The sequence below is a fragment of the Halichoerus grypus genome, chromosome 14 (assembly GCF_964656455.1).
Source record: "Halichoerus grypus chromosome 14, mHalGry1.hap1.1, whole genome shotgun sequence".
NCBI lineage: Eukaryota > Metazoa > Chordata > Mammalia > Carnivora > Phocidae > Halichoerus > Halichoerus grypus.
In genome coordinates, this window is record NC_135725.1 from 23,606,037 (window position 1) to 23,630,414 (window position 24,378).

Genomic DNA, 24,378 nt, shown 5'->3' on the forward strand with positions numbered 1-24,378 from the left:
TCCCCATCAGTGCCTGGGGCCCCCCCATCAAGACTAGGGAGCCCCCACCATGGGCTCTCCCTCCACAGTATTGGCTCTGTCTGTGACTGCTTAGATCCACAGAATGCAGAGGAACTGGCGGGCTAGGACTCCAAGCCAGGTGTTAAAGCTGCTCTCGGCTGCCAGGGCTGCTCAGTGGAGAGGGCCACAGAGTGGCCCTGGGGACGAGCGACCAGAAGGACTAGGACCCTGGTGGCAGACGCCCAGCCGGAGCCTTAGCCCCACGGCCATCTGGCTGAAAATGCACAAGACACCCCAAGCAAAAGCAGTCGAGGGACCTTCCAACTGAGATCCAGCACATTCTGGTAATTTCAAGAAATTAAAAAGTGGTAGTTGTTTTAGGCAACCACGTTTTAGTTTGTTACAGAGGGGCAGATACCTGAAACTACTAAGAACTGGCATATTCCTAGTACAGCAATGTGGTTCAATGGAAATATAATGTAATCCACATATGTGATCTTAAATTTTTTAGTAGCCACATTTAAAAATGTAAAAAGAAACAGGTAAATTTAATTTTATTAACATATTTTAACTCAGTATAACAAATATATTATCATTTTAGCATGTTATCAATAAAAATAATAATGAAGTATTTTACGATTTTTATACTGTTTTCAAAATCTATACCTACAACACATCTTGATTTGGGTTCGCCACACTTCTTGTGGCTTGTGGCTACCAAATTGGTCAGCACAACTTCAGATGGTGTTGATATGTGCTAATTTTTGAAAACCACTATACTATGAGTTGGAAAGAAGACATCTCAGCAGAAGAAAAAAAAGAGGAATTAATTCTTGCTGAAGGCGAGCTAATAAACGCTATACTATACATTTTCACATTTTTCTTATTTAATACACATAAACAATCACACAACATAAACACACACACAACCCTGACAGGTGACAGGTGAGCATTATTATCCTCACTTCACAGATGAGGAAACAAAGACTCAGGAAAAGAAGGAAGATACACAATCCAACGTAGAACACTCCATAAGACTCATTTCAGACTCCTGACCTCCAGAACTGGAACGTGATACATGTGCATTGCTTAAGAGACTATGTTTGTGGGAATTTGTTACAGCAACAACAGAAAACTAATACAACTTCTAACTGCATCATCTCAGACATTTGGTCATTCAATAAATGCCCAATTTATGCCAAACTCTGGGACCCTCTCTTAGTGAGCGTTGAGGGAGAGACAGAGGCTAAACAAATCATTACAAGGTCCCTTGCATGGTGTGATGCATGAATACAAAGGGTACACCACAGTCATGCTGGCCCGCAGGGAAGGAAGGCTTTGTGGAGATGGAGCTTCATGGACACTTTGACACTGGAGGGACCTCTTGAAAGAACAGGAATTGACCTTCACTTAATGAGGAAAGAGATTCCAGGTGCAAGGAACAGCCTGCATAAAGGCAAGGAGACATAAAAGAGCTTGGCCACAACTAGAAATAACGTTTGCTGTGTCTACAGATATCATTCCTTTGGGAAGCAAGATAAGAGATGCAACCAGAAAGGCAGGTGAGGCCAGACTGTGAGGGTTTGGACATGCTGGATACAGTCAAGTCTTTGGGATTCCCTCTTGTTGATGGGTGGGGATGTGGTTATGGAATTTTAAAAAGAGGTGGAGGTTAAAAATACAGAAATTGGAGAAGTCACCAGCTAGAGACAGTTCTAGAAACCCTGGGGGCAGAAGACAGTAGGCAGAGAGAGAGTAAAGAAGAGAATGTGGAATGCAGTCCTGAGATTGCCAACATTGAAGCAGCAAGCTGATGCTCCAGAGTGGCAGCGACAAGTCCCAATGTTGCCACTGAGCAGCTGTGTCACTTTGAGCAGGTTGATTAGCATTCTACTCCTCCACTTTCTTATCTGTACAATGGGTATAATAATCATAGCACCTTCACAAGACAACCCACATCTCTCCCTTCTGGGTGGTCTAATGGCCTCTATAAGCTACAATCATCTGGCTGCCTAGTCAAATGTTTTCTCTTTTCTTTTTCCTCTCGTTAAATTGCACGGCCTGCAAATATTCATTTCCTCGGTATCACTACTGAACCATGTATGTGGCCTCCACGGGCTGAGTGCTCACAATAATGCAGACATTTTATTGAACCTGAAAGCAAATATTAAGGAGGAAAAGTATGTACCCACATTGTTCATCTGGCCTTTCGTTTCTTTAATCCACCGTAAGTGCAGGCATGTCCCTCCCACTTCAAGGGAATCAGACAGATATTCCAAACACCTACAACAGGTTTGAGGCTGGGAATACTGGACTTTCTCACCAAAAACTACCACATGCTTGACAACCGCATGTTAGGTGACTCCGTCTCACGGGTAGATTTATGGGATCTCAACAGGCTCAGCTCCTGAGCTGAACAGATACATACATCAACCTGAGCTTTTTTTGTTTTGTTTTGTTTTCAAATCTCAGGCCATTAATCAATTAAATGCCTTTGGAAGTTGAATCTGCAAAATGTGTAAAGCTCGTGGTTCTGGTGATGGCAAATTCACTTGCCAATGGACAATGATTGTGATAAATGTCCTGTCAGCACTATGGGGAAATTGCATTTCTAGGAAACAGTTTTCTTGGGATTGAGAGGTTTCCAGAAAAAGTAGTACTTGTAGTTTCTAGTTTCGGGTGTTAACCAAACATTCACGGCCTCCCTTCAAAACAGAATTCTGTTTCGACAGTGTAAAGCCATAAACTCGTCTAGTTCACATTTTATGACATGACACGGCGTGAAAGGTGCCCGTGACGGGAATTGTCTTATGAGATCTAAATCGAGAACGTAACATGTTTTACATTATACGTAACTTTCTAAAGGATGTAAAACTTTTTTTTTAGTATTTTATTTATTTATTTGAGAGAGAGAAAGAGATAGCGAGAGACAGCATAAGCAGTAGGGAGAGGGAGACGCAGACCCCCCCACCCCCCCACCGAGCAGAGAGCCCAACACGGGGCTTGATCCCAGGACCCCGGGATCATGACCTAAGCCGAAGGCAGATGCTTAACCGACTGAGCCACCCAGGAGCCCCAGGATGTAAAACTTTTTCACCTGCGGCAACTCTACCATTTCCATGTAAGACTTAGGCACTTTAACAAGCAAATCTGAAGGCAGGATATAAAGCAAATTAAATTTTTTAATATTTGCTTTATTTATAATTTTCCTATTTAACACATCGCTAACGTGACAAAACCAGAGACCTCACACCAGGCCATCATGCAATAACAACGATAAAATAACTCCTTGATGAGTGATTTCCAAAGAGTGAGCTCGTGATCAAAAGGCCTCTGCGCACAGGTGTGGTGAGGAAAGAAGCACAAGGCTGTGTGCGAGCTGCACTGAAAACAGGGTGCGGGGCAGGAGCAGGTGGGGAGAAAGCACAGGCGGCTCACAGCCTCTCCCACCTTTATGATACAATAAAGAGAATCCATTCGGCACTCTGGGTGTGACCATGGCAATCTGGAGTCATTTAACTTTAATATGACCCCATAAAGACAATTCAGCATTAAATAGCGACCGGTATTCTGTGGGGTACCGGCAGTTCTATGTAGAACCACAGACTGGCAGAGCTAGAGAGGACCTTGGGGGTCACTTTCTCCAGCCCCCTCCCTCATTTTACACATTAGAGATGCCGAGAGGGAGGCAGGGACTTGTCCGACTCCACAGCTGTTCGGGGGGGGCGATTTAAGATCGCACTCTGAGCCTCCTGACACCACGGTCCTCCATTAAGCGGGGTAGGAGGCAACAGCCTCGCAGGGGGCCTGGCGTGCAGCGTCCTTTTCTGCGGGGCTGGAGCAGCAAGCCAGCACCCCACTGCCAAAGCTAGGGTGTCCTTCTCCCTGCCTGCTCCGGTTCAGCTTCGGGCCCAGTGATGCTCTGAAGACCTGCAGGCCCTTGCCAGACCCCTCTAGCTCAGCAAGCGCATCACCTCCACCCAGGAATCCCCAGGTACCTTGTAGCAAAACACCAGTACAAACACCCAAGAAAGTATAAACACCTACCAATTCAGCAGTGAGTCCACCCTCAGTGTGTTGCATGGAATCTCCCCCCGCCTCTGCTGAATGAACCTTCCTTGGCGAAAGTGGCCGGCAGCCCCTTCGCACCCACAGATGCACGGAGTCAATTACTTCACCCAGCTCATGAAGGTTTTACTTGGGCTCTTGTTTGACAAATGTGGTATGAGCCCATGATTCTCCTACTAAAACCACATCATTAACCTTGAATCTATACGTGCTTAAATGTTTACCTTTCTTCCACCTGTTCTAGGTCACACAGCACTGTCTTTGCTTTGCACAAAAATGTGGTGCGGGCAGGTGGCTCTCTCTCTTGGACAGGTACCAAAGGAGATAATGTCCAAAGACTCTGAGTTTGAGCCCAAGGCGTGTGCCAAGCCCTGCCACAGACTAATGTCAAGCAGGCCGTTTAAAGTCCTGGGGTCCATTTCCTGATTTTCTCAAGTGAGGGCAAGGATCTCGCCCAAGGCCCCAGTCTAAGCAGCTAGTAAGCACTATAAACACCAAGTGACTGATAGAAAAGCAGCACTGAAAACACTACTTGTCACCGTATATGAGCAGAAGAGGCCAACTGTCATACTAAAGCTAAGATTCTTGTAAAATTTCACAAATGATCAGGAAAAAAACCACACACCCAAAATTATGGCTTCGCTTTGTCAGCAATTAAAGATCTATCGCCTGAATTCTGTTCATGCTCATTTTCTTTTCTTTTTTTTTTTTTCCTTTCCTTTCTTTTTTCTTTTGGATATTTAATCTCTTCAGGCCAGTAAAGAATCATCTTTTCATTTGTGGCAGGAAACTAGGCAGAAGACATAAATCTAACAGATAATGTTGTTATTTCCTAAAAATCAAATTTACTCCAAGGATTAAAAAACCCATTTATATCCAAGTTCCTCAAGGATGTAATTTTCATTCTGATCTACATCCCAAAATGTTATTTATTAACACCATCACCTGAGCTTAATAATTACCTGAGTAATTATTTTAATAAAGTGCTTCCAACTGGCGTGATATACAATTTGCTTTGTTGAGTTGTGTTTTTTTTCCCCTTTACCCCAGAAAATGTCATAATAGACAGTTAATTTCATAATAGTCTCTTGTGTTTAAAATCTGGTTCCTGGAAATGATTCATACAAGTCAACTATTAGCTCTGCGGTGACATTTTGCAGAAATGTCAACGACACCTCAGATGCACCTGCTTTGTTTGGCGGAAAAGGCACTTCGCCAACGTTCACAGTGAATAAGCAGCACTACCGGTTTTTACAAAATCCGTGTTCGATTGTTTCTCTAACCACTACTGAAATACGAGACAGTGTTTTCCAATGTGTATTTGTGTCATAGCCCAGAAATTTGATATATGCAGCAACTACGTGAAAATTCAATCCTGTTTTCATTTTCCAAATATAAGACACCACTTTACCGAGCAAGATGGAGAACAGCCTCCACTACATTCGAGCCGTCTTTAGCACTGGTTTCACAGAACAATGCCCCATAGGCCTGCAGAAAAGAAACAGGCACGATTAAATGAAGCCTTTATTTAAGGCTCCTGGAATTTTAGCTTTTACAACCCACAAATAAAATAAACACATTCTCCCGTTGAGTATGCTAATAGCCAAGACATTGGATTCATAGTTTCGATACTTTAAAAAAATAGTGAATTTGAGTCGAATTATTCCAGACACAGCAACTAGTCAGGGGATTTTTATTTTGCCTTAAAAGTAACACAATATACAATTTCATGTTTTAAGGTTCTTATTCCCCACAGTCCTACCAGTTGCTACAAACGTTCTCTATCAGATAATCTGAGAGAGGTAAAAATGATAGCTTAAGGTAACCACTCACGAATTAAATGTCCATCAAAGGTATGTCTCCTTTGGGCCGGCAGCTAACATGCATCCCTTCACACTATCATCTTTTCCTATCAAGATTCAGCAACCTCCATGTTGCTAAAAACCAACAGACACTGTCTAGTGCTCTATTATTCTACCTCCCAGGGGTTATGTATATGACGACTGATGATATCACTCTCCCGCTTCAAGCCTTTCAATGCTTCCCGTTCCTCTCCAAGTAACGCTCAGATGCCTCCCCATGGCCGACAAGGCCTCTCGTCCGTGTAGTCCCGGCCCACCTCCTAGCTTTACCTGCCACCCTCCTCCCTCGCTCGCACTGCCTCGGTTACTCTGACCTTCCCTCTGTTTCTCCAATGTTCCAAATTCCCTCCGACCTCACGATCTTTGCACCTGCTGCTCCCATTACCTGCATTATGCCCTTTCCCCCATTAGCCCCCGTTCTCCAGGCTGATTCCTACCTACCTTTTGAATTTTTCCGTAATCCTCCCCTGAAGTTAAGATTCAGTGCTGTCTAAGCCTGACACGTCCCTGTTATGTTAGGTCTTGCTATTAGGAAACCTCACAGCCGTCTGTGTTCTTCCTGAATTGCACTTGCAAACTGTAACTGATGAAGTTATTCGTGTGTGTCTGCCTCAAGACAATGTCCCTGCGGGAAGGAGAATTGCATGTGCCATGGACCTGGGTGTGGGTGACGCAGTATCGTGTGGGGGTAAGGGGAGGATGTCATGGCCACTCCAGAGCATGGAGAGAGAGAACGACATGAGGGGAAAAGACTCCACAGTGGGACCTCTACCCATGAGCCCCCGAATCCACAGAAAATATATAACAATCCTACAATGAACATGAATGGATTCTAGTGGGAACGGGTAGTGCTGCTGCTGAGTTCTACGGCTAGGATGTTATGGGGTGACACGGAGACTGCCCCCAAGGGTGCAGGAGGGTAGGGGTCACGAGATGCATAAGTGAGCAAACGTTGGGAACTCAAAAATCCTGAGGAGGGGATAAACCTGGCGTGTGGCCGGGAATTACGCGCTAAGGGGGCATGTGGGACAATGTGGCACGCGGACTGCATACGTTTAATACGTATCTCCCCCAGAAATGAACTACATATATGAAGACAAGGACTGCCTGCTCTAGTCTTTCCCCAGCACACAATGAAGGGCATAGGATTAAACGTGCAGAATGAATCTCTTCTGTGCCTCACTGCTTAGCTTTGATGTTTAGCATGTTTGGTCCATAGTTCTAAAATTTAACAAGAAAGATTTTCCAACTTAAAACAGTGACTAAGGGGCGCCTGGGTGGCTCAGTCGTTAAGCGTCTGCCTTCGGCTCAGGTCATGATCCCAGAGTCCTGGGATCGATCCCGCGTCGGGCTCCCTGCTCAGCGGGAGGCCTGCTTCTCCCTCCCCCACTCACCCCTGCTTGTGTTCCCTCTCTCGCTGTGTCTCTCTCTGTGAAATAAGTAAGTCAAATCTTAAAAAAAAAAAAAAAAACAGTGACTGAAACTTCTTTTTACAGTTCATGTGCACGCGCTACAGCGCAGTCTCCCCGTGCGCCCACGCGCACCACCGAGGCAGGGGCATCAGATCAGACTGCGATGGCGTGGGCGACCCCCAGCACCTCTGATGCCTTGTTTGGGAAAGACAGGTCCTAAGGGGGACCTGGAGCAGTCTCACACACTGGTTGTGACGGGAGAATGAACGCTGCCCCCAGTAATCAACTGGATGGAAATGAGCTTCATTTCTATACAAGCGCATAACCAAAAAATAATTTTAGACTATTCAACTAAGCATAAATCTTAGAGAAAAAAAAAAACAAAAACAAGTTTCCCAATTCTCTTCCACCCAGGTAGCACCCTGCCCTTTGGCACAGTAACCCTCTGGAACTAAACCACATTTTCTAAACGGGACACCCATTCTTTTGCCTTGACGTGGATTCCAGAACCAGAGGAGTCCAGGAGCCGGCTGAGGGTGAGGAGGAAGGCAGGGTAATTCTGGCTGCTCCTTGTCAACGTTCTTCAATGGGGGAAAATGACCAAGTGATCATTTTAGCTCCATGAAAGGTTTAATCCTTGGTACAATTACTTACATTCATACATTCATTAAAGTGTGTGTAGCGGGGGTGGGGGTTGCGGGGGCACCTGGGTGGCTTAGCCGGTTGTGTCTGCCTTTGCTCAGGTCCTGGGACCAAGCCCAGTGTCAGGCGCCCTGCTCAGTGGGGAGCCTGCTTCTCCCACTCCCTCTGCCCCTCCACTCCTCCATTCATGCTCACACGTGCTCTTTCTCTCTCTCTCTCAAATAAATTTTTAAAATAAAATAAATAAAGTGCAGGGGGGCAGCACTGGGAGTTCTGCCTGAATAAGAAGGCCAGGAGCCCCATCAAAAAGGGTGGAGGTTTGCCAAAGAACCTCTGAAAGCGAATGTAGACAGAAGTGAAGGGCCGCTGACTGCAAAGCTCATGAACAGCTAAGGTCTATCCCAACAGACCCACTTTCGCCCTTACCATGGCCAGTTTTTCTCCCAGGTATCCTGGGACACACTTCTGTTCCTCTGCTGTGGCAGCATCACGGAGATCGGCCTTGTTTCCTACCAACATGATCGGAATACTCTCCTGGGCTGCATCCTGCCAGGGGGAAAATAATTGTGTGCTCATCAAATAGTGAACAAGTTCCACTGACAAGAGCAGCCGTACCAACAGCAGCTTCCACTCTGCAAATGCCCCGTGGGAGCCACATGACCTGCAGGTAATATCTTCAAGCCTCAAAATCTCTCTACAAAGAGCCAAACTTCTTCCCATCGCCAGGTGAGACCACTGAAATTCAGAGAGGTTAAACAAGATCTTGCAAAGGCCGGGGCCACGGTCCAAATACTCCCCATCATCCCTGCCACCATACGAACCAATATGAACTCAAGAGGCATGAGCACAGAATTATACATGGCCATGGCACCCACACAATTTTCTGCGACTTTCACTCCAAACGGTGCTGATGACAAGTCAACTTCATTATCTCAGGTACAAAACACACAGGAAATCCCTCAGCCATCAGGGGATAAAAACAGAGCTTGCAAGTTCCACACTCACTGCGATCTGGTTTACAACAAAAGCAAAATGTGAAGGTCCTAAAGGTCAACATTTTTCTTACGAGGAGTCAATTAGCAATCATTCGAAGGAATCGATTCTAAGGCTAATGCTCTCAAATCAGCTTAGGCAAAGTCCCAGGTCCACACGGGGCCTGAAATCAGGCGAAATGCTGCATGTTTCTGCCTCAGTTTCCCCACTGGTAAAATGAAGGGGTTAGTGAGGGCACACCGCACCTCCGCAGGCTCTGAAGAGAAAAGAGGATGACAACCTGACTGGCCCAGAAAAACAGTGTTCTGGTTCCTAGGCCAGGGCAGCGGCAGCCCTGACCAGGGCATGTGGAAGTGACCTTCAGCAGCGCCTACGGGTACCAGCTGTGCTTTCAGTTCCCGGCTACCCCTGCCCCAGGATCAAGAAATGAGCCTTAAAAACGATGGCATTACATTCGATTTCCTTTCTCTTCAGACCATTCTCCTCCAACCGAGGGCACTGGAGTGCAGTAACAGCAGAGGGGGGAAGGGAATGAAGGGCGCTCTCCAAAACTAGGTGTTCCGTCCATTGAGGTGTTCATTAATTGTGTTCTTTGGTAAACTGTTCAGGTTCCAAGTGGGCAACCTTTGGAAGCCACTCAACATATACTCCCTTAAGTGAGCCAAGAACCCAAGCTTCTAAAGGATTTCCCAAAGTTATTCCAGTAAATACGGACAACTCCTTAAAGTCTTGACTCCAACACCACCTTCCAGGGAAGCTGCCCTGACCACACCATCAGGCCCTTTACCCTGCCTTCTTCTTGTTTCCACAATATTTATCATATTCTATCATTCCATTTATTTTATTTATTGGTTTGTTGCTTGTTATGTTTCCCCGACTCGGGTGCAAGCTCCCCGACTGTGGGCACATTGCAGGCTCTGGAATGTGCACAAAGGAAGCTCTCCAAAAACTCTCCACAACGTGTAAGTCGGGAAGAGATCTCACATCTCAAGTGTCCCCTCCATTCAATGTTCACCCAAGTATTCAACCAATACATTACTCACAACAGGTAAGTAAACGGCCTTTGTTTTATTTTACCCATGACTTTATTGTAGGACTGTGTAACCCAGTGGTTTTTATCGCAGTGTATTAATTATTAATTCATCACTGACCTTCTACTACCCCTCAGCCCTCCAGCCTACCCCAACAATCACACTCTCAGTTTCCACCCGTATTTATAGTAGCCACCTATAGAACTTCCTCACAGAATTTCCTCAAATTAGAAAGGCTGAGCCATGGCAGAGGTTTATCATGCCCATTTTTCCCGAAGGTGAAAGTCAAATGCCAAGTGGTATCTAATTTTTCCCCATGGCAAATTCAAGAATTCATCTTGAACATAGTTTTCGTCCTTTTCAGACCATGTGAAAGGTGATCCATGGAGCTGAAAAGGTCACTTACCACGTGTAGGTGATTAGCAAATGATGGCAAATTACGGGTCCCGGCACACACCGTGGCTGGTCACTAAGGGCTATTTCAACACTGGCTGACCTTGCCTTTGGTCCTCCTGGCCTTGCGCATAATCCAAGGACTTAAAATGCAGACTAAGTACAAAAGTTTTAACAATAAAAAGTTTTGCCGTGGATTTTAAATATCTGTGGGTACGAGTCTGTGGGGATTATGTTACTCTCTGGACTCATCGCTCTATCCCAGGGAGGTCCGTCTGTTCCCTTGAGCAGATGCTTCTCCTCTGTGCACTAAATGCACCTTGGAACTCCTCTCTGGACACCAAAAGCTTCTTTTCTCAACCCGCTGCTTCCTCTGGTGCTCTATCAGAGCAGCAACCAGGGTTGAATCAGGAGATCCAAGGCCCCATTCAACCCCTGCCCTCTAAATAACCACAAGCCAGGGCCATATACTTTCTCTGCCTCGGGTTTCTCATAAAAAGTGAGAGTAACATTACACTTCTCACTTCTTTCCTCAGATATGTTACAGAGATGAATATAACATGTGGAAATTTCGTGAAATAAAAATGCTACATAAATGTCAACACACTTCCATCATATTTATAATAATTTTAGGTCCTATTTTCGTAGAACAAAATGCACATCTCACATCACTTCTTTAGTTAGAAAGAGAACATTAATTCTGTTTTTTTAAACGGTATGAAATAGGCCCAACAGAAGAATCTAGAAGCTAACCTGATATATAACAATCAGTTCTCTGTTTAGCCAACATTGCACTGTTTAATGACTGTTAAAAATTAGAGATAATACACTTAATTGAAAAATTATATTAGCCACTGTTTTTTTTTTTTCCAAGAGAGTATACTGAACAACAGCTTGAACTGTAGTTTTATGTTAATTATTAACCGTTGGCAGCACACTAACTGTGGTCAAAATCATTTCCTACTTTTAGAAATTATTTACCATGAAACCAAAGGATATGAAAGCTCCTCAGATGAAAGACACCATCTCATTTAACCAAAGGAAAAAAAAAAAAAAGCACAGATGTTACCATGTTTAAAATACCATAAGGGGTTCTGATTTTATCTGTAAGAAAACCGGAAGTTTTATTCCCAGAAGCTCCCTTCTGTGGTATCCATGGCTCTGTGGAAACTCGCCCAGCTAGTGAGGAAGAGACCAATACTGCCAAGTGCCATGAGACACTCCCCCTCTCACATCCAGTCCTTCCTGATGAGCCTGGATCTCTAATGGTGTGCACTTCAACAAAGAAGAGAAATCGCATTTTCTAAGATGGTCTGTGACGCCGGTGTAATTTTTTGTTCCTTGGTTTTGATGTCTTACCTCAATCATGTCCACCCATTCTCGTACGTTGAGAAAGCTTTTCTCGCACGTAACATCATACAGTAGCAGAACACCATCTGCTCTTCTGAAGTAAGACTTAGCGATACTTCTGAATCTGGCAGAAAGAAAAGCATGTAAATAATGGTTCTAATCAGTCTGTTGGTCAGGTGCTGCCCCTTCTTCATCTCTTTTATGCTCCCTTTTTTCTCATCTTCTAAGATAAGCCCCCATCCGGAAGAATCTCATGGCAACCTGGCACTGTGACAGAGCTACCGTGGACGACTGGAATGACTCAGTGGAAGCTAACAGAATAATTTGGGGTGTGATCTCTCCCGCTCCCCCTGCCTGTGTTCCCTCTCTCGCTGCGTCTCTCTGTCAAATAAATAAATAAAATCTTTAAAAAAAAAAAAAAGGGGGGGCGCCTGGGTGGCTCAGTCGTTAAGCGTCTGCCTTCGGCTCAGGTCATGATTCCAGGTCCTGGGATCGAGCCCCGCATCGGGCTCCCTGCTGGGCGGGAAGCCTGCTTCTCCCGCTCCCCCTGCCTGTGTTCCCTCTCTCGCTGCGTCTCTCTGTCAAATAAATAAATAAAATCTTTAAAAAAAAGAATAATTTGGGGTGTGATCTATGAGAGCCAAGCAGTTTCTCCATCAAACAATCCCAAGAATGTCTACAAACCCCAAAGGATAACCAGGACAATGTTGAGAGCATAATTTCTTAAAAATTTCAGCCCCGGCAACAAGCTTCCAAACCCACACGTGGGACACAGGGAAGGAGATGCACAAGAGAGAACATCATGGTTTGGGGGGTGGGAAGGGAGTACTGTGGGGGGTGGCGTGGAAGACGACCTAACAATGTGGAGTACCACAGCATGCCAGAAGCTTTATACCTGTGGGGTGCGGGGCGGTTCGCTAGGGGAAGAGCATACCTCAACATATATGTCCCAACTCTAAGCCAACTGCAATATTTTATAGCATCTTAAAAAAGGCCATGTTGACCACAAATGTTTTTTAAATGTTGAAAGTCTCAGTCTGTTAAGAGAATGTGAGCTCCATGTGAGTAGCTTTTGTGGATTTGTGTCTGCTCCCTGTGGCATCTTCGCAGCCTGAACAGTGCCTGGTACAGAGGCGGGCTGCAACCCATACTCACTAGTGGAACAAGTGGAGAGATGCTCTTTCCAAAGAGTGAGGCAGGATTAAAACATATGCTTGATGCTTCTGGTCATCAGCAATGAACGCAAGAGAAGGCAACATCACCAGACTGAGTCTTCTGTTTAGTTTGGGCCTCTGCCCTTGAACTGAGGGGAGCTGACAGATTCCCTCTTCCATCTTTTATTGAGCTTGGCTAAGTACTCTTCACATTGACACGTGACCTAAATTCTCTTGTTCAGAGAGGGCACTCTCCTTTTCCCAACTGAACAGCAGCTCGGAGGAAGCCTAATGATCTCCACACACAACTGACAGGTAAATGAAGGAGGAAAGAATGTGGAGACATGCAAGCATTCCTGAAATCCTAATATACTATGTAATTATACAGTGTATTATCATTATAGGATTATGAGCGTTAAAAACCACCAAGTGTGCCACGAGGCCTGTCTATGCAAACCAAAGCCGAGCCCGCTGCGCTGTGGAAAGCACTTGCCTCTCCTGACCCGCCGTGTCCCAGAGCTGCAGGACTGTTCGCTCTCCGTCCACAATGAGAGTCTTCATCTGAAAATCGACTCCTGAAAAGGAATTACAAGAGAACATGGGGAACATGATGTAAATAATTCCATTGGGTTTTACTCTCAAGCCCTCTGTAGATAAGACAAAAGCTGGTAAGCCAAAGCTGATGAGGTAGAGAGGGAGGAATGTGGCCTTCAAGGAGGGTGACCTTCAACTACTAATTACAAGTCAGACCACACATGTGCGCACAGATGCACCATCTGCAGGGTGGCTAACTTGGGGGAGGATTTAATCTACGGACAAAAGGAAAACCTATGTTCTATTTGCCCGTGTAATTAGATGAACTCGGGTATGTCTCCGTGTTTACATGTATGTGCTTGTGTGCACATTAATATGTGTATGTGTGTACGTATCTGTGTGGATACATATGAGATATGTATATATGCCATGCTCTTTAGCAACTGAACAAAACACTGTGGTCTTTTTATGAATCAAATTAAAGTGAACTTTCAGTTTTGTTATCTTGAAGGGTATCATGAAGAACCATAAATTTACAAAGACGCCCATTGTGAAGAGGGTAATCAATCTGTTCTAATATTTCTAGTCATCAAAATAAGAACTCTTTAGATAAAGAAGAAAGGTGAATGATAATTTGCATACCTTCAACTCCTTTTACTGATTATTATGCAAATTTGGGAAATCAGGACACTTCTTCTCCCGTTCTCATGAGTGTTTACTCACGTGTTCCGTTGTAAAGGAGGGGGAGGGATCATACACCTGGCTATGATCTTGACCATGACAAAGTGGCCATCAAGAATGTCACTTTATCAACATCAAATGGCGTCTTATCAGAAAAGCTTTCCCTGGTGCAGTAAAAACTGCACCTCTCTCCAAATCTCATATTCTTTTATTTTCACCCATTGCCCTCCTTTGGGATGAAGTTTCCTTGCAGGGTGGGATTTAGTTGACTCTGTTCATTGTGTGTCCTTAGCACCTACAACAGTATCCGGCTCACAGCAGAATTCAGGAAATGTTTGCTGAATAAATGAATCTGTCATCTCTGGTTCTAAACTTGGTCTGGTTGCTCTGACTGACTAAGTGGATATCTTTGTCCTTTGTTGGTTTTCTTTTCCTAAAGTTGGGTCTTCGCCAAAACAGAAGAAGACCATGCTATAGACAAGGGCACACACACACATACACACACACACATCCCTATATATTATATATGTATACAGAGAGATCTGTGTATCTGTGTATCTAATCTCTAAGGAAAACAAGATCAAGCTAAAAGAAGGTCATTTCCCCATTACTGACTGAAGAAGGAACCATACCCAGGGTGGCACTGGTATTTCCTCGAAATTCATTCTTGCAGAGTCTCATGAGGAAACTAGACTTCCCCACTGCAGCATCCCCAGCGAGCACAATCTTGTAAGCCTTCTGTGAGCTGGAAGATTTAGGGCTGCCATCCACCATGTCTGTCTAGGGGGAAAAAGCCACAGTGGGTGACAAAGGTCGTGCCAGTGTTCTTCCTAGTAAGTCATACAGCACCGAAAATTCACAGTGTTCATGAATAAAATAACTCTGAAACTACCTACCTGTGGTGACAGAGCCGAGATGGGCTTTCTTGAAGAACTGACGATGCTGCCCTCACCCGCGGACCCCTGGGGTTTCCAGTCTAACATGGTGGCCACACCATCTGCACCAAATGTCTCTTCATCCCTTAGATCAGGAACCTGGTTTGTTTGTTGTTTTTTTTTTAGTCAGCCATTAAAAAACAAAGTCTCTCATTACACATATACATCATGGATTAAAGAGAAGAAAAATATGCAGCTGAATCTATAGTCATTGCTGTTACGGAACAGAGTAGCCCCAAATGGCAATCTGTGGAAATTTCTCCCTACCCTGGTGGAGAAAAAAAAACGTTCTACTGACTATGTTTCATATTTATAACCTTTAGGTCATATTCCCATGACAGATACAAGTCAAACAGGGTGACAGATTTCTATCAAAGGTACGGCCCAGGAGACAGTGATTTCTGGGGCTTACATCTATGTCTGAAGCATCGCCCCCGAGGCTCTCCTGTGTGCCGTGTGACCTCTGAAGTCCCCTCTGGTGCTTGTATTCCACCTCCGAGTCATATCCGTTGGAGTCTCTCAGCGTAGACAAGCCGCTGTCGAAGCAGCTCTCGGGAAGGCTGTCCACCTCACAATTCATCCTCTGCATAGGGTCACAGAGGGCCAACGAGTCACAGTCCTCATCCACATAGGAGGAGCGGGATGACCTGGTGATAAAGGAGAAGAGAGCTTTACCTGAGGGTTCACAAAGCTCAGGACTACACACAGCAGTGGACTCAAGAAGACCAACACTCTCACTTTTACCAAGAACCACAATGTAGTCCATGATTATTCATCAGGGGAAACAAAATGTTCAAAGCAACATCAGCTCATTCTGTGCAACAATCAATTAAGATGAAGACACTCAAGTCTAACATTTAATAAAAATGAAGCCATTTTTAAAATCACTTTATTTCCTGATACAAAAGGAATTGCAGTGTCCAGAGCATGAATGCAATCTCAAGTTAAGAAAAATGTATGCAGAAGATGTGAACCTTTTTACTCTAATGTGGTCAGACCATATTCCAAACAGCTTGTCCATTTCTGGATAACAGCTCTACTTTTTAAAAGGGATGCTGAGAACCTGGATGGGAAAGGGAACCATGATGATGTAAGACCCTCAGACACAAGAAATGGTTCCATGAACTCAGCTTAAGTCTTCATGGTTTCCCTCTTCAAATATTCAGAGAGCTGAGACATGAAGACGAAGAATACATTCTCCCAGGATGCACAAGACAAAATAAGGGCCAGCTGATAAACTTTTCTAGGAATCATATTTCTAATCAATATGGTGAAAAATGACAGGCAATTAGAAAGGTGTGGTACCAGAATACGACATATGAGTTTTCTGCCACTGGGTGTTGATACATAGTCTAGAAAGACTCTTGTAGGAGAGGTTTCACAGGGAGGTGCTCTAGATAAATGCTGGAACCCCTGACTTCTATGGACATTTCCATTTGTAAAACTTTCTAACATCTTAAAAGTGAGGGAGAAATTAACATCAAACAAGAGAATCAAAAGAAACCACATCATTTCCGTATTTACTTTTGTTTTTCCATCTGATTTTCACAAAAACCTAAGTTTATACTGAAATAATGGGGCGCCTGGGTGGTTCAGTCAGTTAAGTGTCCTACTCTTGATTTTGGCTCGGGTCATGATCTCAGGGTTGTGAGATCGAGCCCCACGTTGGGCTCCGTGCTCAGCTCTGAGTCTGCTTGAAGCTCTCTCTCCCTCTCCCTCTGCCCCTCCCACTCATGCTCTCTTTCTCTCCCTAAAATAAATAAATAAATCTTAAAAAAAAAATATTTTAGTGCCATTAGCAAATGCTTAAAATTAACTAAAAATTAAGAACTTTACCACCAAACTCTCCCTAAATATGTTTACTCAATTACAAAGTCTTTATCCTGGGGGCACGTATTCAAACCATATCGCTAGCCTAGCTCTGTGTGTTTGTGTGTATACATATGTTTTTTTGTTGTTTCATCATTTATGAAATTCTCCTTCTAAAACTGATTTTAGCCACACTATAAGGAACCTAAGAAAACTGTTCTCATTATAATATAGTACAAACTACTTCAGCTCCATGTCATTATTAATTAGAACTTTTTTTAAAAATTTACTCAGATTTTTGATAAGGAGGGAAGAAGTGAAATACAGAATTGAGAAATCACTTCCATGAATATCTAGACTCCAAATTAAAAATATAGGTACAGGGGCACCTGGGTGGCTCAGTCGTTAGGCATCTGCCTTTAGCTCAGGTCATGATCCCAGGGTCCTGGGATCGAGCCCCACATCAGGCTCCCTGCTCTGCGGGAAGCCTGCTTCTCCCTATCCCACTCCCCCTGCTTGTGTTCCCTCTCTGGCTGTCTTTCTCTCTCTGTCAAATAAATAAATAAAATCTTAAAAAAAAATAAAAATATAGGTACAGATCAGACTTTCTCAAAGTCAACTTATATATGTACACCCTTTTCAAAAGTAAACTATTCTTCCTTGCCCAAAGAATATTTTCATAAGTAAGTATGTACAAATATAGGACAAGCTATATTTTTGTTACAAATCTTAGAAAAAACACAAAAGTTTATATAAGTTAAAATCCAGTAAGGCCACAAAAGCAATAAAATTAAATTTACAAGTTTTTATATTAGCATCAAAAAGAAAATAAAATGTTAACTTCTTATATTAAACTAATGACCCTCCAAAGAGGACGTCAGTCCAGACCCTGGTGGCCCGCTAGTTATTATTCAGGGTGATGGGCACCCAAGTGCTATACTCCTGTCTCTCTGAGCCACTGGGGTGTGATGACTTTGTCCCTTAGAACCTACTCTTGAGGAGTTCTTAATCCAGTACTGATGAGCCTAATTCATGGTGTATAATCTTTTCCAAAAGGAACCATGGTAAAATTTCCAAAATAATTTTCAGTTATGTATCTTTTCCCCTATGTGCTTAGAATTGATCTTAAATATCAGTCAAGAAAAATCACACCACACCCACACATTTTTAAAAAGTAATGTCTATTTCTCAATAACAGAGCAAGTGAGCTGCCTACATGTCTATAAACCATCAACATTTATTATTTCACAAATCAGTGAGCAATGAAAACATCCAATACCTGGACAGGATTTTCCTAAAAGTGATCACCAATAAGCCCTGGTAATAGACCTTCCTGAAAGGGGACCTGACAATTTTGTTATCGCCAGGGTAGTTAAGTACATTATTCTTTATTTTTTGGTTGATTTCAAGTTTTTATTCTAGTTAGTTAGTTAACATATATGGTAAAATTGGTTTCAGGAGTAGAATTTTAGTGATTCATGACTTACAAGTAACACCCAGTGCTCATCTTAACAAGTGTCCTCCTTAATACCCATCATCCATCTAGCCCTTCCCCCACACACCTCCCTCCATCAACCCTCAGTTTGTTTTCTATAGTTAAGAGTCTCTTATGATTTGCTTCCCTCTCTCTTTTGTTTGTTTTCCTTCCCCTATGTTAATCTGTTTTGTTTCTTAAATTCCACATATGAGTGAAATCATACGGTATTTGTCTTTCTCTGACTGAGTTATCTTGCTTAGCATACTACACTCTAGCTCCATCCACATCATTGCAAATGACAAGATTTCGTTCTTTCTTTTTTTTTTTTTTAAGATTTTATTTATTTGACAGAGACACAGCGAGAAAGGGAACACAAGCAGGGGAGTGGGAGAGGGAGAAGCAGGCTTCCCGCTGAGCAGGGAGCCCAATGCAGGGCTCGATCCCAGGACCCTGGGATCATGACCTGAGCCGAAGGCAGACGCTTAACGACTGAGCCACCCAGGTGCCCAAGATTTCATTCTTTTTGATGGCTAATATTCCATTGTAGGGATTGATAGGTATTTTCATACTGAATGTGTAGATTGCTTTGGGTGGTATAGACATTTTAACAATATTTGCTCTTCCAATCCATGAGCATGGAATGTTTTTCCATTTCTTTGAGTCCTCTTCAATATCTTTCATAAGTTTTGTATAGTTTTCAGAGTACAGATCTTTTACCTCTTTGATTAGCTTTATTCATAGGTATCTTACTGTTTTTGGTACAATTGTAAATAGGATCTATTCCTCAATTTCTCATTCTGCTGCTTCATTATTGGTGTATAGAAATGTAAGAGATTTCTCTACGTTGATTTTATGTCCTGTGACTTTGCTGAATTCATGTTATCAGTTCTAGTAATTTTTTGGTTAAAGTATGTCATCTGCGAACAGTGAAAGTTGACTTCTTCCTTGTTGATTTGACGGCCTTTTATTTCTTTTTGTTGTCTGACTATTGAGGCTAAGACTTCTGGTTCTATGTTGAATAACAGTGGTGATAGTGGATATCTCTCTCGTGTTCCTGACCTCGGGGGAAAAGCTCTCAGTTTTTCCCCATTGAGGATGATATTAGCTGTGGGTCTTTCGTATATGACCTTTATGATGCTGAGGTATGTTCCATCTATCCCTATTTTGTTGAGGGTTTTTATCAAGAATGGATGCTGTATTTTGTCAAATGCTTTTCTGGCATCTATTGAAAGGATCATATGGTTCTTATCCTTTCTTTTATTAATGTAGTTCTTATCCCTTCTTTTATCAATTGATTGATTTGTGAATATTGAACACCTCTGCAGCCCAGGAATAAATCCCACTTGATCGTGATGAATAATTCTTTTAATGTACTGTTGGATTCAGTTTTGGTAGTTTGTATGTTTCTAGGAATTTATCTATTTCATCCCAGATTGCCCAATTTGTTGGCATATAATTTTGCATAATATTCTCTTATAATTATTTCTATTTCTGTGGTGTTGGTTGTGATCTCTCCTCTTTCGTGATTTTATTTATTTGGGTCTTTTTTCTTTTTATAAGTCTGGATAGGAGTTTATCAATTTTATTAATTCTTTCAAAGAACTAGCTCTTGGTTTCATTGATCTGTTCCACTGTTTTTTGTTTGTTTCTATATTGTTTATTTCTGCTCTAATCTTTATTATTTCCCTTTTTCTGATGGATTTAGGCTTTACTTCCTGTTCCTTTTCTAGCTCCATTAGGTATAAAGTTAGGGTGTGTATTTGAAACTTTTCTTGCTGCTTAAGGTAGGCCTGTATTGCTATGTACTTCCCTCTTAGCACCACTTTTGCTGCATCCCAAAGGTTTTGGACTGCCATGTTTTCATTTTCATTTGCTTCCATGCATTTTTTTATTTCTTCTTTAATTTCTTGGTTAACCTATTCATTCTTTAGTAGGATGTTCTTTAACCTCCATGTATTTGTGGTCTTTCCAAGTTTTTTCTTGTGGTTGACTTCAAGTTTTATAGCATTGTGATCTGAAATATGAATGGTATGATCTCAATCTTTTTGTACTTGTTGAGGCCTGATTTGTGAGCCAGTATGTGATCTATTCTGGAGAATGTTCCATGTGCACTCAAAAAGAATGTGTATTATGCTGCTTTAGGATGAAATGTTCTGAATATACCTGTTAAGTCCATCTGGTCCAGTGTATCATTCAAAGCCACTGTTTCCTTGTTGATTTTCTGCTTAGATGATCTGCCCATTGCTGTCTGAGGGTTCTTAGAGTCCCCTACTATTATTATATATTATCAATGAGTTTCTTTATGTTTGTTATTAATTGATTCATATATTTGGGTACTCCCAGGTTGGGGGCATAAATATTTACAATTGTTGGATCTTCTTGTTGGACAGACCCCTTAATTACGATATAGTGCCCTTCTTCATCTCTTGTTACAGTCTTTGGTTTAATATCTAGTTTGTCTGCTATAAGTATGGCTACTCTGGCTTTCTTTTGATGTCCATTAGCATGATAGATGGTTTTCCATCCCCTCATTTTCAATCTGGAGGTGTCTTTAGGTCTAAAATGAGTCTCTTGGAAGCAGCATATAGATGGGTCTTGTTTTTTTTATCCCTTCTGATACCCTCTATCTTTTGATTGGAGCATTTAGTCCACTTACATTCAGAGTAATTATTGATAGATAAGAATTCAGTGCTTTTGTCTTCCTGTAAAGTCACTGTTTCTGGAGATTTTCTCTGTTCCTTTCTAGTCTTTGTTACTTTTGGTCTTCCCTTCCCACAGAAAGGGTCCCCTTTAATATTTCTTGCAGGACAGGTTTAGTGGTCAGGAACTCCTTTGGGTTTTGTTTGTATGGGAAACTTTTTATCTCTCCTTCTATTTTGAATGAGAGCCTTGCTGGATAAAGTATTCTTGGCTGCATATTTTTCCCTTCAGCATGTTAAATGTATCATGCCACTCTCTTGCCAGATTCCTGTGGACAGATCTGCTGCTAGCCTGATTTTTCTTCCCTTGTAGGTTAGGGATTTCTTTTCCCTTTCTGCTTTCAGGATTCTTTCCTGATCTCTAAATTTTGCAAATTTTGCTAAGATATGTCTTAGTGTTGGCTGGCTTTTGTTGAATTTCATGGGAGTTCTCTGTGCCTCCTGGATTTGGATGTCTGTTTCCTTCCCCAGATTAGGGAAGTTTTCACCTATAATTTGCTCAAATAATCCTTCTGCCCCCTTTTCCCTCTCTTCTCCTGGGACTCCTATGATAGGAATGTTATCACACTTTATGGAGTCACTGAGTTCCCTAAGTCTATATTTGTGATCCAATACTTTTCTTTCCCTCTTCTTTTCAGCTTTATTGTTTTCCATAATTTTATCTTCTTTTTTTAAAAAAGATTTTATTTATTCATTTGAGAGAGGGAGAGCAGGGGGGCAGAGGGAGAGAGAATCTCAAGCAGACTCTGCACTGAGCGTGGAGCCCAATGCATGGCTCGATCTCAAGACCTGAGCTGAAACCAAGAGTCAGGAGCTTAACCGACTGCACCACCCAGGCACCCCCATAATTTTATCTTCTATTATCACCGATTCATTCCTCTTCTTTGTCCGTTCTTGTTGTCATTACAACCAATCGGTTTTGTATCTTGGGTATAGCATTTTTTTTTATTTCAGCCTAACTAGTTTTTAGTTCTTTTATCTCTGGAGTAAGGAATTCTCTAGTGTCTTCTATGCTTTTCTCAAGCACAGCAAGTATCCTTATTATTGTTGTTTTAAATTCTGGTCCAGGCATATTACTTATATCTGTTTTGATTAGATCTCTGGCTGTGACTTCTTGTTCTTTCTTTTGGGATGAATTCCTCCATCTTGTCATTTTGTCTAGGTCACTATTTCTTTGTGTGTGTTAGGAAAGCCTGTTTATACTTCTTGCTCCTGAGAGTAATGGCTATACTAAGAAAAGGTCCTATACTGTCCAGGACCTGATGCTTCAGGAAGTGTTTCAGAGTATGCACTCTGCTCTTCTATTTTGGCTGCTCTTTCCCTCAGGTCAGTCCTCTGCAGAGTTTCTCCTTGCTTGCTGTGGGGAGTGTTTGGACCTTGTTCAGTATGTGGCATTTTAACTAGGTATGCTCTGGTCTGTTTATTAAAATAAGCCCAATCCTATTGCCACGGGAGCTGAAGCTCTGCAACACTCTATGATCAGGAGACTTGGTGCATGCAAGGGGTTTGTGCTGGTCTTCTGGGGGAGGTGCCCACTGCACTGGTTCTCAGGTTGACTTGCCCTAGTAAAAATGCACCTGTGGGGTGATGGCTCTAGCCTCTACTGGGGGCGCTGTGTTGCTCCCTGAAGTCTGTCAGTGTTGATGGGTGGGGGAAAATGGCATTGCCCCATTCTCTTGTCCCTGGAGCAGGGAGTTTGCACCTGCTACTCTTCAGAAAGCCCTCACAGAAGAGCAGATTTTTTCCCCTTTTGTGTCCCCAGCTTCCATGAGATCTCTGCCTTCACCCTGTCAGCGTCCACGCTGTCTGCCTGCCAGGTAGCACAGTACTCCTGTGTTTTATCTCAGGAGTGTGGTTGGGTTTCAAAACTCCAAATTCTAGGGGTCCAGTGCTATGCGGATCCACGCTGATCATGTGCAGGAGGGTCTCAGCATGCTGCAGCTGCTGCCAGTCTGTCCCAGAAAAGCAGCCATATAATCACATGGGGGCTTGGAGTTTATGGTAAAGTGCAGCAAAAAGCTGGCCCCAAGGTTTGCTGCCCTCAGCAGATGTCTCTGTTTCTATGCTAGTGAACGGGGCAGCACATTGGTGCCCGCCAGCACTTTGTCCTCTGAGAGGCCATGCCACCTCTCCCAAATGCACTCCAAGAAGGGGAACTGTTTCTCCCCCAGCAACCCAGGGGATCTTCAGACCACACTGTCCACTCCCAGGCTCTGCCCTTCTTCCCCAAAGGACCACTGCTATGCCCACCAGGCTCTACCCAGCAGTGGCAGGGACTTCTAAAACTTCGGACTTTGAGCTCTCTGCTTGTAAAACCTTGCCACTCTAGCTTTCCCAGTCAGTGGTTTTGGGGAAGTGTTTCTCTTGCGTAATCCCCAGGGCAGTGCTTTCCATCTATATCTTTATCTCTCTCTCCTCTCTCCGAGATCAAGGCTCCCTCCCCTCTGCAGCACCCGCGATTCTTTCTCCCCAGAGAAAGAATCATGTCTCTGCACCTCCTACCTTCCATGATGTGGCTTCTTTTCTCCCTCTAGTTCTGCATTTTGTTCTCTCAGCATTCAGATCGATTCTCGGATATTGGAAGATTTTATATTTATCTAGCTGTGTTCGAGGGACGAGGCAAGCATAGGGTCCCCCTATTGCTCTGCCATCTTAACCCTCAGTACATTATTCTTTAGAGCAAAAGATCTCAAATGCAAAGGGAATGAATATGAATTGGAAAGTTGCATTGGAAATGGAGAGCTGGAAGCCCATAGTTTATGCATTCACTTCTACTTTCAAGGTTTGATATGCTCCAAATTTAACTTTTTAAGTAACAACAATGGACATAGTATTTATACACACAAGTACACACATGTGATCTTTCAGTCCTTGTCGCTAGATCTCAAGTTACGGCAGGACCAATATATCCTTCATTTGATTCAAAATAGAGCTAAATTCTCACTTCTATTAAGTCTCTCTGACTCCTTCAATACAACAGCTCATAAACATCTACTAGTCATATTTCTATTTGTTTTGAAAGTTTCCTTGTCCTCGAACACAGCTTACATAATATTATGCTGAGCTATTAAACATTTGCAGATCATGCCAAGAGTCTCCACATCATATCCTGCATATATGGCAACATCCTATACTATAGTTCTGCTTGTTTCCCTGTAAGAGTTCTCAGAGTTCACTTCTGAGGAACAAGACGTAACGAGGGAATGAGGTCAGGGGAAGCATACGTAAAATCAAGTCATAACAATGTCTTAAGGAAATCACTTTGCCCTCTCTGAAACATTTCTACTTTGAATCTTTACATGTTTCAGAAAATTAAAATAACATGGTAGAAAATAGAA

General features: G+C 42.9%; 1 protein-coding gene across 2 annotated transcripts in view; it reads right to left on the bottom strand.

Moving 5' to 3' along the window:
* Positions 1–24,378, bottom strand: part of RASEF (RAS and EF-hand domain containing) — a 79,159-nt gene that overhangs the window by 4,094 nt on the left and 50,687 nt on the right. For both annotated transcript variants that reach the window (XM_036107508.2, XM_036107503.2), the window contains 7 exons: positions 15,468–15,702; positions 15,017–15,154; positions 14,753–14,900; positions 13,399–13,480; positions 11,761–11,875; positions 8,411–8,530; positions 5,480–5,556 (listed from right to left, as the gene is read on the bottom strand). In XM_036107508.2, coding sequence (XP_035963401.2) covers positions 5,480–5,556; positions 8,411–8,530; positions 11,761–11,875; positions 13,399–13,480; positions 14,753–14,900; positions 15,017–15,154; positions 15,468–15,702 — 915 coding nt within the window. The remainder of the gene's footprint in view (positions 1–5,479; positions 5,557–8,410; positions 8,531–11,760; positions 11,876–13,398; positions 13,481–14,752; positions 14,901–15,016; positions 15,155–15,467; positions 15,703–24,378) is intronic.